This window comes from Monodon monoceros, unplaced genomic scaffold, assembly GCF_005190385.1.
Source record: "Monodon monoceros isolate NGI ecotype Baffin Bay Population unplaced genomic scaffold, NGI_Narwhal_1 Super_Scaffold_12, whole genome shotgun sequence".
NCBI classification, from domain to species: domain Eukaryota; kingdom Metazoa; phylum Chordata; class Mammalia; order Artiodactyla; family Monodontidae; genus Monodon; species Monodon monoceros.
Window position 1 is genome coordinate 110,297,924 of NW_021703768.1, and position 15,557 is coordinate 110,313,480.

The 15,557-nt window shown below is 39.7% G+C and overlaps 1 protein-coding gene across 2 annotated transcripts in view; it reads left to right on the forward strand.

Moving 5' to 3' along the window:
• The window catches only part of RAD50 (RAD50 double strand break repair protein), a 113,651-nt gene that overhangs the window by 97,082 nt on the left and 1,012 nt on the right, over positions 1-15,557 (forward strand). For both annotated transcript variants that reach the window (XM_029216053.1, XM_029216052.1), the window contains exons 22-24: positions 11,571-11,656; positions 12,180-12,322; positions 14,638-14,771. In XM_029216053.1, the coding sequence (XP_029071886.1) occupies positions 11,571-11,656; positions 12,180-12,322; positions 14,638-14,771 (363 nt within the window). The remainder of the gene's footprint in view (positions 1-11,570; positions 11,657-12,179; positions 12,323-14,637; positions 14,772-15,557) is intronic.

Below are 15,557 nucleotides of genomic sequence, written 5' to 3' on the forward strand. Positions count from 1 at the left end.
TCTGAGAATGTGACATTTAAGCTAGGACCTGATTGATGAGAGGAAGCAAGATATGCACAAAGCTGAGATGCAAGCATTCCAGATGGAGAGAGTAGCTGATGCAGAGGCCCTGAGACCAGTACAAACATGAGGTGTTCAAGGAATAGGAAGAAGGCAAGCGTGGCTGGAGTATAGTGAGCAGGGGAATAAGGTCAGAGGAAGATGGTTCCCAGAGTATGCCATGCCTTGCAGCCTTGGTTAACAGTTTGATTTTATTCTAAGTGTGATAGGAAGTCACTGGATGGTTTGAAGCAGGGAGGTAACGTAATCTGATTCATAGTTTGAAGAAATCACACTTGTTGCCGTGTGGAGAATGCATTATAGGGGCACCCAGGAGAGAGTGGTGGACTGGTGTAGGATGGTAGCAGTGGAAATGGAGAAAAGTAGATGGACTCCATTTTTGTTTTGCAGATAGAGTTGACAGGCCTTGCTTCTGAATTGAATGTAGGGGAGGAAAAGCAAAAGAAAGAAGAATTGATCCTACATGTGTTTTCTTGACCAGTAGGATGTTGGGAAAGCAAATTCCCATTCCCTAAAATGGGCAAGGTTGGGGAGGGGAAAATCTAGGGTTCTCTTTTGGACACTAAGTTTGAGGTGCCTGTAGACTTCTAAGTAGAGATGTCAAGCAGGCAGTTGGATGTATAATCTGGAGTCTAGAGTTCAGGGGAAATGTATAAATTTAGGAATTATCATCATATCTGTAGTATTTAAAGCCATGGAATGAGACTACATAGGGAATAACTGTGGATAGAGATGGGAAGGGTCCCAAAACTCACGATGTTTACAAATGCAGTGAAAAAGTAGCTGATGAAGTAGAAGAAAAATTTTAAAGGCGTGGTAGCTTGAAAACTAAGTACAGAAAGTATTTCAGGAGTCTAATGCTATTGAGAGGTCAAATGAGATGAAGGACTAAGAAGTGACCCTTGAAATTGATAAAATGGAGGGTGTTCATCACTTTGGGGAGCAATCTCAGTGGCATGGTTGGAACTGAAGCCTTAGAGTTGGATGAGGAGAGAATGGGTGGTAAGAAATGGAGACAGTGAGTATAGATAATTCTTTAAAAAATTCTGCTGTGAAGAGGAGCAGAAAAATGGAGTGCTGACAAGAGGGGCCAAGTTAGGTATTATGTAGGTTGGTTTTGTCTTATTTTATGTGCACATATTTTGCTACAAGGTAGCTCTTCCTCTTAGTACACTGACCTGCAGACCTGGGGTTTCATGTGTTAACTAAATAGAAAACTATACCTAGGAGCCCTCCTGCTATCCCCCTACAGACCCTGAGAGCCACTGACAGCAGGAACAAGAGGAATTCCCTCAATAAGGCCCTGTTCATTCAAAAACCCCTATTCTGTCTTCTCTTGGCAGACTCTAGGAAGACAGAAATATCATACCCTGTCCCTCCTGCAAAGTGGTAACTGTTCAATAGGGGAGACCATGGTAGGTGCTGCATAGTCTATGCTTGACCTGGGCTATGAATAATGAAGGAAGGGCATTTCAGTAGAGAAAAGTGCCTCAATCATAGAGGCATCACACTGAGCGGAGTGAGGGCATGTGAGGGAGCTTGATGGGGCCAGCCAGGAGCTTGTGGGGGTGGGGAGGTACAGTGGTGCTTTCCAGCAATTTAGGCTTGCCTAAGGAACAAAGTCAGGCTGTTTACTGAGTTCTGTTATCTGGTTATTAGATGCGTTCTTCTAAATGAGAAGAAAAGAAGTGGTACCGATTTCTCCAAAATTGTTTGTGGGCTTATGCTTGCAAATCTTCTTAAGGTTTATACTGTGAGCCTTAAATTTGCCTTCTCACCTAGAAGAAAGTAAGGTCCAAAATTTCCCATATTGTTTCACCTCTTAGAAGAAGCATGTAGTCATTGTAATTGTTGCATTCATCTGTCTATTTAAGGTAACACAGGAAATTAGCAGTGCATTTTCAAGAAAAGCTGATTACCATCTGTTATTAGTAATCATCTAAAACAATCACTGATTGTAAGCATTGCCAATGGTCAGAGACACACTAGATAAGAAGGAGGAAAACATCCATTATTTAGAATTTATTATCCCTTATCCACCCCCTTAAAAGAAGACATCAATTAAAATTAAGTGATTTTGGAATATATCAGAGTACACTGTTCTGCCCTATCCCCAAAGTGTTCCACTGTCATTCTCCCCTAAATGTGGAATGTTGCACATTAAGTCATATGTCTTCTGAGACTCAGTGGAAACATGTAAGTTTTGCGTCCAAGGCAGCCAACTCTCTTTGAGTCTTTTCAGAGCCTGGCTTCTACACTCAAGCAGAGCTTGCGGGTGAGGCCTTTAACCAGGACTCACCTCATGGCCACCATTCTAATTCTTGTCTTGGATACAGTACCGTTTCACATCAGCAGCCCCTGTAGCATCAAATAAGTAGATTACAAAACCAAATGATAGCTGGTGGCATTTCACACTCGCAGGTTTTCTTAACCAAATATTTATCAAGCACTGTGTTAATAGTGGGTGACCCATTGCCTGAATTTTAAAAGCTGATATTTGGGAGTTTGGCTAAAGGAAATACAGCAATTCAACAGTTTTAAGTGTTTCAGGAAATTCGTTTTAATAGTCTTAAAGGTTTTATCCAGAAAAAGAGGACATTTTTCTTTTAAATGTGCAACGTAAGTTTGGCAAGTTAGGGATTTTAAATTGTGCTAAGTAATAAAAACCACTATTAGTTTGGAACGTGATACTCAGTAGAATGTGATACTCATCATATCACTTCCTTTATACTAGAGGGCTTCCACTGACCTAAATGTAGGGAGATAGGAAATTCTCACGGTGGTAACTACAGTAGGGAAGAGTATTCAATCAAAATTGATCTTAGCCAATTTTTTGGCAACCTGTATATCTCATAGTTTGGTACAATTTTATATACAAAGATGAGGATAATACTGTTGGCAAATGTCTTTTGTAAGTATAATCTTCTCTACTGCTTTTGTCCAGCTTGGATAATCTTCATGAACTTATTTGTTTTTACCCTACTTATGAATTTTTTTTATTAGGAAGGCACACATATATTTGGCCCTTCTAATTATTATTTTATTTACTGAAATAGCTTGAGACATGAGGAAATCCAGTTCAAATTTTGCAAAATGGTAACTAACCTTCCTCAGTAGTTTGAGTCCTGGAGATGGCTAAAATACGAAAGATGTAAGAGCTGGAAGGGTCTTTTCCTGGCAGGTGAGATTTTGGTCTACCTAATGACTAATGATCTAATGACATTTGGTCTAATGACTCTTTTTCAGGCATTCAGCTCTCTGGTAATGATTAAGTCTTGAGATGATTTTAAAAATGACCTCAGAGCAGGGCAGCAGCAAAAACCCTGAACTACTGTCCTGGGGATGCCTAATATGCTTCATTTGTGACATCAAGCTAGAACCCATGTGTACTTAGAAAGTAGATAACTCCGAGGCTTGCAGAAGCTTTTCATTACAGGTCCAAGTGTGGAGGCAGTTAGCTTAGAACACAAAGGAAAGTCATCTAGAAATTGCTGGGGCAGAAGCCATAGTGCAAAGAGGTGCTGAAGGATAGTATATAGTTAGCTTGGCATTCAAAGGAGGTGTCTGTGTGAAGAAGGAAGGAGGGGCATGGATGAAAACAGCTCTACATACCACACTAGTGCATACCCCTTTCTCTCTTTTTTAAATAGACTATTTTTTGGAGCAGTGTTAGATTCACAGCAAAATTGAGCAGAAAGTACAGAGATTTCCCATATATCTCTGCCTCCCCCCACCCCAACCATAGCCTACCCCACTATCAACATCCCTTACCAGAGTGGTATATTTGAACAACCTACATTCACACATCATACTCACCAAAATCTGTAGTTCACATTAGGGTTCACTCATGGTGGTGTACATTCTATGGGTAGACATGTGACTACCCTTATAGTATCATATAGAATAGTTTCACTGGTATTTGTCTTTCTCTCTTTTGGCCTCATTGTGCCTCCCTTAAAACAGTAAATATATTAGGCCTTTGTCATTTGTGAGGATCACATCCTAAGACTTTCATGGATCATCAAAATTATAAATACCACTAAAACCATCATTTGTCCTCATAAAATGCAACAGATTGTTACTGAAATTTTCAAGGAAATTTTTCAGATTCTTAAGAATATTTAAATATAAGATTGATTTATAAATCACTATTTTCTTAGATCTTAGACCTTTTCATTTTATTTTGGGAATCAGTTTTCACAAAACATACACTTAATATGAGTTAGTACTATATGCATTTAACTGAATGACATGCACACTCCAGGCACATGGTGGTGCTCACGCAACCAGCCAGATGACCACTTACCTACAACAGTTTCCAGCCCAGGAAATTTATACCTTTGCCTCAGCAGAATGATAGTTTACTAGAGGTCATGGACCTTCAAGGTCATTCTTAAATGTTAGTTACCTGTAAAGTCCAAGTGCTAAAAAGTGTGTTAGGTTAATCTTTGCGTCTGTATAGTTCAGTCAGCAGTCAGCTCCCACAGGGTTCCTGCACAGTTCTGTTTCAGAGCTGCTTTTCTTCCACAGCCCATGCCTAAGTCAAGCCCTCCTTAACTCTTACCTGTATTACTGTGGTAACTTCCCCCGTCTCGTTATCCCTCCCACCCCTGTTAAACTTCTACCAGGTTAATTTTCTTAAAGGTGGTGGTAGCTATTCCCTTCTAATTTTAGGAAAGACTTCCACACCTGGCCTTCCCCATTTCATCTCTCACTACTCACTATATTCTAACCAAACTGAATAATTTTGTTCCTTTAAGACACCTTGCATTTTACTATGCTGTTTCTCGTCCTTTGAATGTTACCTTGATAGAGCCCTTCCCAAACATGTAATTTTTTCCTTCCTTTGTACGCCATAATATTTTGTGCCACTTAACCCATTCAGCCTTGTATTACAGATATTTATGCTTCCTCTACTCCATTATTCTGCAAATCACAGAACATGGTTCAAGCTGGGGCTTCGGTTCATTTCCTTGACAATGTCTAACATTTATTCAGCACTTAAGTAGTATTACATTGGTGACATATTTTCATTTCCTTCACAGTGCTTTTGCATGTATGTACACACAAATCTTTTTTGTTTTGTGTGAATAGTATCACACTGTAGGTGTTTTTTGTTGTTTTTTTTTCCACTTTACCATGTGATGAAAATCATGTTCATATATGTAAATCACTCATTATTTTTAATGGCTGCATAATATTCTATAAAATGGATATTACCTACTTTATTTAACCACTGATAGACATATTAGGAAGCCTTTAAATGCTTGCTACTACAGATAATGCTACAATATATAGTTGTGGTGCACAGGAGTTGCTCTGTGGCATGTAGGATCTTCCTGGATCAGGGATTGAACCCATGTCCCCTGCATTGGCAGGCGGATTTTTAACAACTGCGCCACCAGGGAAGTCCCTGTTTTGTTTTTAAATTCCACATATAAGTGAGATCTTGTCTTTTTCTGTCTGACTTACTTCTTTTAACATAATGCCTTCAAGGTCCATCCACGTTGTCCCCAATGGTAGGACTTCCTTGTTTTTTATGGCTGAATGATATTCCATTGTATGTATGTATGTGTATGTCTGTATATAGAGATATGTTATAGATATAGATATATATAGATATAGATACATATAGGTATATATTTCACATCTTCTTTATCCATTCATCCAACAGTGGACACTTAGATTGTTTCCATGTCTTAGCTATTGTAAACAGTGCTGCTATGAGCACAGGGGTGCAGATAACTTTTCGAGATAGTGTTTTCATTTCCTTTGGATATATTCCCAGAAGTGGAATTGCTAGAGCATATGGTAGTTCTAGTTCTAATTTTTTTAGGAACCTCTATACTGTTTTCCACAGTGGCTGTACCAATTTACAGTCCATCCCACCAACAGTGCACAAGGGTTTCCCTTTCTCCATACCCATGCTGTCATTTGTTATCTCTTATTGGTGATGGCTGTTCTAAGAGGTGTGAGGTGATATCTCATTGTGTTTTGTTTTTTTTAAGATTTTTTATTTATTTATTTTATTTTATTTTGGTTGCATCAGGTCTTAGTTGCACCATGCAGGATCTTCTGTTGCAGCACAATGGCTCTTCATTGTGGTGTGTGGGTTTTCTCTCTCCAGTTGTGGCGCATGGGCTTAGTTGCCCCGCAGCATGTGGGATCTTAGTTCCCTGACCAGGGATCGAACCTGCGTCCCCTGCATTGTAAGGCGGGTTCTTTCCTTTGGACCACCAGGGAAGTCCCTCATTGTGGTTTTAATCTACATTTCCCTAATGACTGTGAGCATCTTTTTTCATGTACCTGTTGGCCATTCGTATAACTTCTTTGGAAAAATGTCTATTCAGGTCTTTTGCCCATTTTTAAATTGGATTTTTTGTTTGTTTCCAAGTTTTATGGGTTCTTTATGGGTTTTGGATATTAACCCCTTATCGAATACATGGTTTTCAAATATTTTTTCCCATTCTGTAGGTTGTCTTTTCACTTTGTTGTTGGTTTCTTTTGCTGTGCAAAAACTTTTTAGTTTGATGTAGTCCCACTTGTTTATTTTTTGTTGCTTGTGCGTTAAGGTGTGATTCCCAAAGAATCATTACCAAGACCCATGTCAAGGAGCTTTCTTCTAGGAGTTTCACAGTTTCAGGTTTTACATTTAAGGCTTTGATCCATTTAGAGTTTATTTTTGTGAGTGGTGTAAAATAGGGATCAAGTTTCATTCTTTTACATGTGAATATCCAATTTTCCCAACACCATCATTGAAGAGACTGTCCTTTCTGCATTGAGTATTTTTGGCTCCCTTGTCAAATATTAGTTTACCATATGTGCTTGGGTTAATTTCTGGGCTGACGATTGTGTTCTCTTGGTCTGTTTGTCTGTTTTTATGCCAGTACCATACTGGGGTTTTTTGTAAGTCTTTTTTTTTTATATTGAAATATAGTTGATTTACAATGTTGTGTTAGTTTCAGGTGTACAGCACAGTGATTCAGTTATACATATATATATTCTTCTACAGATTCTTTATATATATATATATATATATATATATATATATATATATATATACGAATTTATTTATTTATTTATTTTTGGCTGCACTGGGTCTTTGTTGCTGTGTGGTGCAGGCTTTCTCTAGTTGCAGCAAGCGGGGGCCACTCCTCGTTGCGGTGCGCAGGCTCCTCATTTTGGTGGCTTCTCTTGTTGTGGAGCATGGGCTCTAGGCACGCAAGCTTCAGCAGTTGTGGCACATGGGCTCAGTAGTTGTGAGTCGCGGGCTCTAGAGCACAGGCTTAGCAGTTGTGGCACATGGGCCTAGTTGCTCTGTGGCATGTAGTATCTTCCCAGACCAGGGCTCAAACCCATGACCCCTGCATTGGCAGGCGGATTCTTAACCACTGTGCCACCAGGGAAGCCCCTACAGATTCTTTTTCCTTATAGGTTATTAAAAAATATTGAGTATAGCTCCCTGTGCTATACAGTAGGTCATTGTGGTTAGCTATATTACATATAGCAGTGTGTATATGTTAATCCCATCATCCTAATTTATCCCTCCCCTCCCCCCTTCCCCTTTGGTAACCGTAAGTTTGTTTTCTACATCTGTGGGTCTTTCTCTGTTTTATAAATAAGTTCATTTTAATCTGTTTTTTGTTTTTTCAGATTCCACATATAAGTGATATCATATGATATTTGTCATTCTTTATCTGGCTTACTTCACTTGGTATGAAAATCTCTAGGTCTGTGTTGCTGCAAATGGCATTATTTCATTCTTTTTTATGGCTGAGTAATGTTCCATTGTATACATGTACCACATCATCTTTATCCATTCCTTTGTCAATAAATAGTGCTGCAGCAAACACTGGGGTGCATGTATCTTTTCAAATTATGGTTTTCTCCAGATATATGCCCAGGACTGGGATTGCTGGATCACATGGTAGTTCTATTTTTAGTTTTTTAAGGAACTTCCATACTGTTCTCCATAATGGTTGTACCAATTTACATTCCCACCAACAATGTAGGAGGGCTCCCTTTTCTCCACACCCTCTCCTGCATTTATTATTTGTAGACTTTGATGATGGCCATTCTGACCAGTGTGAGGTGTGATACATCATAGTATTGATTTGCATTTCTCTAATAATTAATGACCTTGAGCATCTTGGCTGTTGCGTTTTGGTCATCTATATGTCTTCTTTGGAGAAATGTCTATTTAGATCTTCCACCCATTTTTTGATTGGGTTGTTTGTTTTTCTGATACAGAACTGTATGAGCTGTGTGTATATTTTGGAGATTAATCCCTTGTTGGTCACTCCATTTGTAAGTATTTTCTCCCATTCTGTGGGTTGTCTTTTCGTTTTATCGTTTCTTTTGTGTGCAAAAGCTCGTAAGTTTAATTAGGTGCCATTTGTTTATTTTTATTTTCATTACTCTAAGAGATGGATCCAAAAAGGTATTGCTGTGATTTTTTTTTTTTTTTTAGTTTTTATTTATTATTTATTTTTGGCTGTGTTGGGTCTTTGTTGCTGTGTGCACGCTTTCTCTAGTTGCGGGGAGTGGGGGCTACTCTTCGTTGCAGTGCACGGGCTTCTCATTGCGGTGGCTTCTCTCGTTGCAGAGCATGGGCTCTAGGCACATGGGCTTCAGTAGTCGTGGCACTTGGGCTCAGTAGTTGTGGCTCGCAGGCTCTAGAGCGCAGGCTCAGTAGTTGTGGTGCATGGGCTTAGTTGCTCCACGGCATGTGGGATCTTCCCGGACCAGGGATTGAACCCATATCCCCTGCACTGGCAGGCAGATTCTTAACCCCTGCGCCACCAGGGAAACCCTGTGATTTATTTCAGAGAGTGTTCTGCCTGTGTTTTTCCTCTAGAAGTTTTATAGTATCTGGTCTTACATTTAGGCCTTTAATCCATTTTGAGCTTATTTTTGTATATGGTGTTGGAGAATGTTCTAATTTCATTCTTTTACATGTAGCTGTCCAGTTTTCCCAGCACCACTTATTGAAGAGACTGTCTTTTCTCCATTGTATGTTCTTGCCTCCTTTGTCATAGATTAATTGTCCACAGGTGTGTGGGAGTACCATACTATTTTAATTACTATAGCTTTATAGTATAGCTTGGAATCAGGAAGTGTGCTACCTCCTGCTTTGTTGTTCTTTCTCAGTGTTTGTTTGGCTATTTGGGGTCTTTCATGGTTCCATATGAGTTTTAGGAGTGTTTTTTTCTATTTCTGTAAGAAATGCCATTGGAATCTTGATATGGGTTGCATTGTATCTATAGATGGCTTTGGGTAGTATTGACATTTTAACAATATTAATTCTTCCAATCCATGAACATGAGATACCTTTCCTTTTTTAAATTTTTTTATTTTTTGGTCCTGCTGCGTGTCTTGTAGGATCTTAGTTCCCTGGCCAGGGATCAAACCCATGCCCTCAGCAGTGAAAGCACAGAGTCCTAACCACTGGAGTGCCAGGGAATTCCTGCCTTTCCATTTATTTCTGCCTTCATTTTCTTTAATCAGGGTCTTGTAGTTTTCATAGTAGAGATCTTTCACCTCCTTAAATTTATTCCTAAGTACTTTATTGTTTTTGATGCTGTTTTAAACGGGATTGATTTATTTCTTTTTTAGAAAATTCGTTGTTAGAGAATCTCAATTTTCTTAATGGTAAAATGGAGATAACCAAATCTAACTCTCAGTATTGTAGTAAGGATTAAATGAGATAAAATATGATTATTTAGCATAATTGTACCTTACATAAGGTAAATGCTCATCACTAGTAGCCACTTACATTGTTATTCCTTCAAGTAGATTAATGTAGTTACTGTAATCATTGCACAGTGGGGTTGTAAGCTCCATATTAGCAGAGAGATAAGATACAAAGATAAGTGAATGGTCCAGCCAACAGTAGTGGGCATCCACTGTGTCTGCCATGATCGTTGGTGAGTCTGGATCCCTCTAAGGACTAGAGCTTTTTCCTGCATTGTTGTCTCTCAGTAGACCTACCCATGGGCGAGGATGCACCACCTCTGTTGTACCAGGGAGCTGTGGTGTAGGCTATGTGTGTGCACCTGGGACATCTGTGCCCCACCTGGAGCTTGTTCTCCACATTGGGAGTGCTTATTTATGTTGATTATGGAAGATTTTTAACTTGAATGGAAAGATGACATTTTTGAAAAGTCATTTGAAAAATCAAGATCATAATGTATAAAGCTAAGCATTACGTGATTGGTCTCAAGAACATTCTCTGAGGTTTTTTTTTTTCAAACAAATACTTAGAAGTTGTGTCTCTGTCTTTTTGACAGAAGTATAAAATCTGAGACTGAGATAGATGTATAAAATAGAAAATGGAGACTTGTTGCATTCTCATCAACAAGCGGAATATGGTTTTTTCTGGTTTTTATTACTTCACAGTCCTTTCATCTGATATTTAAAATGTATTTATGTTGAGTCATTTCTTTCTCTTTTGCTGGTAAACCGGAAGATCATGAAATGATTCTGCAGAGGCAGTAGCATTACGTTCAGTTTCTTTTTTTGTATATATCAGATAAGAGACTTGTAAATGGAAGTATGTCCGCCTCACATCCTTTGTATGGTAATAGCAGTGATGTTTGCCTTTTTGTGACTGGTGCAACATTTATTAATTCATAAACCCACTTCCAAATAACCTAAGGGCTTTTTGACTAAAGGTGACTCTAGTAAGAACAGTGTTAGATTTTGACAGGCTACTTTTGTTTTTACAGACACTTCTTTTCTTCTTTTTAGTGTTTCGAAACTACTAGTATTTTAAGAGTGTTTTGGGGGTAGAGGGGTGCCATGGTCAAAGAAAGTTAATGCACATATTTGGAGTTAGGGTTTCTGAATCTTCAACTAGGAAGGGAAAATAAAAGTTTTGAGGCTCAGCTCAGCTTAAGCCTCTTTATCACCCTCTCCGAACCAACACTTCTGGTTGGTAAAAAGCTCACAGATCTGAGAAATAAAAGCAGCTTAAGAGGTTGACTTTGGTCAACCTTAATAATAATAGAAGAGAAAAAGGGCAGCAATTCCAGAGATTCACCTATTTTCCCATAGACTAAGGGACCCTGTACACCTCCTGTCCCCTCTTTAACTCACTGTCATCTGTTCAGCAGGGCTTCCTATAACCAGTTGGTATCAGTGGAAACAGTCCTTCCGTTAAGCCTAAGAAATGTCTCCTAAAAAATTGTTTCAGAAGTTTTCACAGTATTTGAGCATTTAAGGGAGTGTTTGTCATATCATAGAGAGTGAAAATGGAGAAGGATAAGGACTCCAGAGTGCTGGAATTATATATGCCTGAGAGTTTGCCATACTAGCCAATAGCAAGGTTTTGGTTCTGTTTATTTTTTCCAGCTCTTACTATATTCCACTTTTATCATTGAGAATATTGGGGAATTTATCTCATGATATTACTTATTATATACATTATTATACATTGCATATTTTAAATATATACTGTTAAATTTATTGTTATAATATGTTATCTTTAAAGTATCAATGGCTTTTTCCAGAGCAATAATGAAATTTCACAGTATGAAAATGGAAGAAATCAACAAAATTATTCGTGACCTTTGGCGAAGTACCTATCGTGGACAAGGTAATTAACATGGTGTATCATGAATGCTCTTTCTAAAGCCCTGTATCCAGCTCTTGCCTCATAAGACTGCTCATCATGCCAGTATTACCTCTGGGCCCCTCTCTGAACATCTCTTTCCGATTTTCTAAGAATTCTTATCTTAGAATTCTTAGCATGAAAAAAAATGCAAAGTTTTCTATTCCAAAGCCTGACAGGACTTACAGATTTGGCCATGGTGCACATTATATTTAGTTGATGACGGAATAGGTTCTGTCGAAGTGCAGATAGGGATAAGCCAAAATGTGATAAGAAGAAAACCATCAGGAGGAAACTCTTAATAGGGGAACTAAGAAAAAGTCACCTCTGAGACTGAGGGTTGGGCCAGGAATCTTCATCACCAGAGAAAAAGTTTCCAAACCAGCCAGTGTTTTCCTCTGGTAATGTCAGCCTCACATGTTGCTTGTAACTTACTTTGATAAGGTTTGCAAGTGACAAAAGGCTGCAGAGTGTAGGTTCCCCTAAAATCTTCTTCTTTCTGTGTCAGATATTGAATACATAGAAATTCGATCTGATGCCGATGAAAATGTATCAGCTTCTGATAAAAGGCGGAATTACAACTACCGAGTGGTGATGCTAAAGGGAGACACGCCCTTGGATATGCGAGGACGATGCAGTGCCGGACAAAAGGCAGGTATCTCAAGAGCCTAGGGAACCACCTGTATACAGAGAATTGAAAAAGAGGAATCATTGTCAGTGCAGTAGAAGCACCCAAAGTTGCCCTTGAATGGTAGGAAGCTCCTTACAGCACTCCTTGCTGCCATGTAAAGTGAATCACCTCGGTCACTCTCATTACACTCTCTCAGTTCTAACCAGCATTTCCTGCAACATTATGTAAAGTAGGTTTTTAGAAGAGGGGCCTGAAACAGTCTCACAGGATAGCCTAAATGTAAACCAAGAAGCTGAAGACCATTCATTGTTCCACAGCACTCCTTATGAGAATAAGCTTTCTGGGTTATCAGTTATAGACACACCACTATTTTATGTGACACCAAGAAAGAAAAAATTCAATTGTAATTGTAAGATGCATCCTCATTTCAGAGAAGTCAAAGGGTGGGGGAAGGGTATGTTTTAGAATCAGTGACATACAGTATTAGCAAACCAGATCCTAGATTGAGCCAGATGAGGCATTACAATAAGTGAGAGTCTAACTGAGAAGGTAGCCTCATCATAGGACTGAGTCCTCACCACCACTCCCAGCCTAGCCTTTGGGCCTGAGGACCATCTAAAAGAAGGGTCTGCCAGGGTCAAAGGCTTTGATACCCACAGGTGCCTCTGTCCCCACCACCACATACACAGGGACTCAGTCCTGGGCCAGACCATCTAGCTCTACAGGAAGCTCTGGGAGGATAGCCTGGGTTGGATATGTAGAGCACAGAGGAATAAAGTTTCAAAGAGTTGGGAAAGTGGGACCTGCATCCTTAGGGTACAAGGCTGGGTTCTTTCACTGTGCACTGGTTTGTAAAAAGATGTTAAAGGTTTTTGAGCTTCCTCCTTTCAGATTAGAAGCAGAACATTATACTTGATAACATCTCTGGACCCCTGATTTTCTTAACAAAATTTTATAGTTCCAGAAACGGATGCTCACATTATCAGAGTTACTTTCATAAAAGGTTTGCAATTTTTGCTTAAAGACACTCTATGCATGTATGCATTTTGTCATCAACCCGGACAGCTGATACCAACTTATAAGGCATCTGCAGATCATTATCTTAATCATAGTCTGCAAAAATGACAAATCTGTGATCTACAGGCAGTATCCCCTACTTGCATTGATGATTTTTTGTGGTAATTATGAATGAGAAAATGGTTTGAAACATGTCCGTTTGGATTAAAAATACTTTCTGAACAAAAGCAGATTTCCTATAGCTACTCCAAATTATAAAAATTAATTAGCAGTAATTGCTTCCCTGGTGTTGGGTGACAGAATAGAGAAACGGTTTGGTAGAGGTGGGCCAGGAGCTCCAGTCATATCCCACTCTGAGTGGGTGGTGGTGCAGGTGGCAGCAGAAGTGCCCATCCCCAAAGGGCCAGCGTCAGAGCAAAGCTATAAAGTGCTCTAAAATCACTAACTCACTCACTGATGCTCCTTCACTCACAAATGGGGGTGGGTGGTGGAGGGGGCATTACATCTCACACAGAAAGTAGTGTATACTTCCTAAACTAGTTCTTCACTCTTAATTCTTTGTCCCTTGTACCCTCAGATGGCTTCAGCAGTGGCCTAGTTTAGTATTAGGCTTCTGTTAACCACAAAAGTGCCTCATAGTTTGGGTTGCTTGGATTTCCTACAGTCAAGCTTAAATAAAACCATACTTCTGTACTCTTGGTACTTTTTCCCCTCCCTTCCTTTCCCTCTCCCCCTCAGAATCATACACATAAACATTTAAGTGTGGGTTAGAGCAGTGGTGCCTCTTTGGGAGCCATAGATCTCACAGAACATAGAGATTTAAAGATGTCTCTGAGAGAAAAGGTGTCTGTGAGGCTCTGGAAAATGTATTATGTCTGTCTAAGTTTTCTAACAAATCTCATTATCAGGAAAATAGCCAGGTCATGAATTTTTAAGGTTGTTAATCTTATAGCATTATTAAAATTACTAGTTACAGATAAATGTTAATGCATTTCTGATTCAAGTCTGTAATTTGAAGTTTCGTTGTAGCTGATGTGAGGTGTTTGTGCAGGGTCAGCACTGCTTTTAGCAATTGTATTTCATTGCAAATGACAGGATGAGATAATGCAAATGATAGTTCACCTTCTGGAACGGCATGAGCGTTTGGTCACAGTGCCAGGCTCTCCCAAACAAAAGAGCAGTGATTTACCTAAGGTCAGTGATCCTGTGACATTGCCCCACCTTTCCCTTCTAAAGACATTATGCCAGGTCTGCCTGCTTTTCTAAGGTGAATGAGAAAAATGTGCAGTGCAGCTAAGCTCCGGTGCTTTTGTTCCAGGTATTAGCCTCACTCATCATTCGCCTAGCCCTGGCTGAAACATTCTGCTTAAACTGTGGCATCCTTGCTTTGGATGAGCCAACGACAAATCTTGACCGAGAAAACATTGAATCTCTTGCACATGCTCTGGTTGAGTAAGTATCTCAAATTTGGGGCCAAGTTATGATAGTTTTTAAAGTAAGGTTAAGAGAATTCTATGATGAAAATCCTCTGCAGATGTGTCTTCCTTGAGGAAACTGGTTTTGCCAGACCTTAGGCTTTACCTGGATCGTAATTCTTCAGATGCTTAAGAAAAGAACTACATGGTGAACAGCCACCCCAGACACATCCTCCATCTCCCCAAGAGTGTTCATAGGGAAACCCATGGTGAGGGTCTCCTGGCTTGGTTTGGTTTTCCTGTAAACCCACCAGAGGGGCCCACATGTCCTGTACAGGAGTTAGCATTCCCTGCTAAAGCCTTTCTAGGTGGTAACGGTAGTGACAGTGGGTTTTAGACTATTTCCCCAGCTTCTCACGTGTGTCAGCATCTATGAGGAATGACAGTGCTTACTCAAAAAGTGTATTAGTGGTGAAGTAGAAGCCAGGGGGTAGAACTGCATACACTTTTTACCATAGTTCACCTGTGGTGGGTGCACGCTCTAGGGATAGGCAGCCCTTGCTTATGGGCTGTGCTGGCAGAGGAAAGGCACTTTCTGTGAGGTAGAGAAGCTATTTTGGGTACTTCTTGATCCAGACAGACTCCTTCTAGCAAAGAAAACATTTCGATAGCAGGGATGGAACCAGAAGGAGACTTGAGCAGCCACAGAGCCACCTTTCTCCAGCCATCTCTCAGTAGTCCCGTGTGACCAACAAGTAAGGGCTGGTGCTTTTGAAACCTAAGTGCATCCAGCTCCAGGCAAGGGATAAATAAGTGGTTAGGT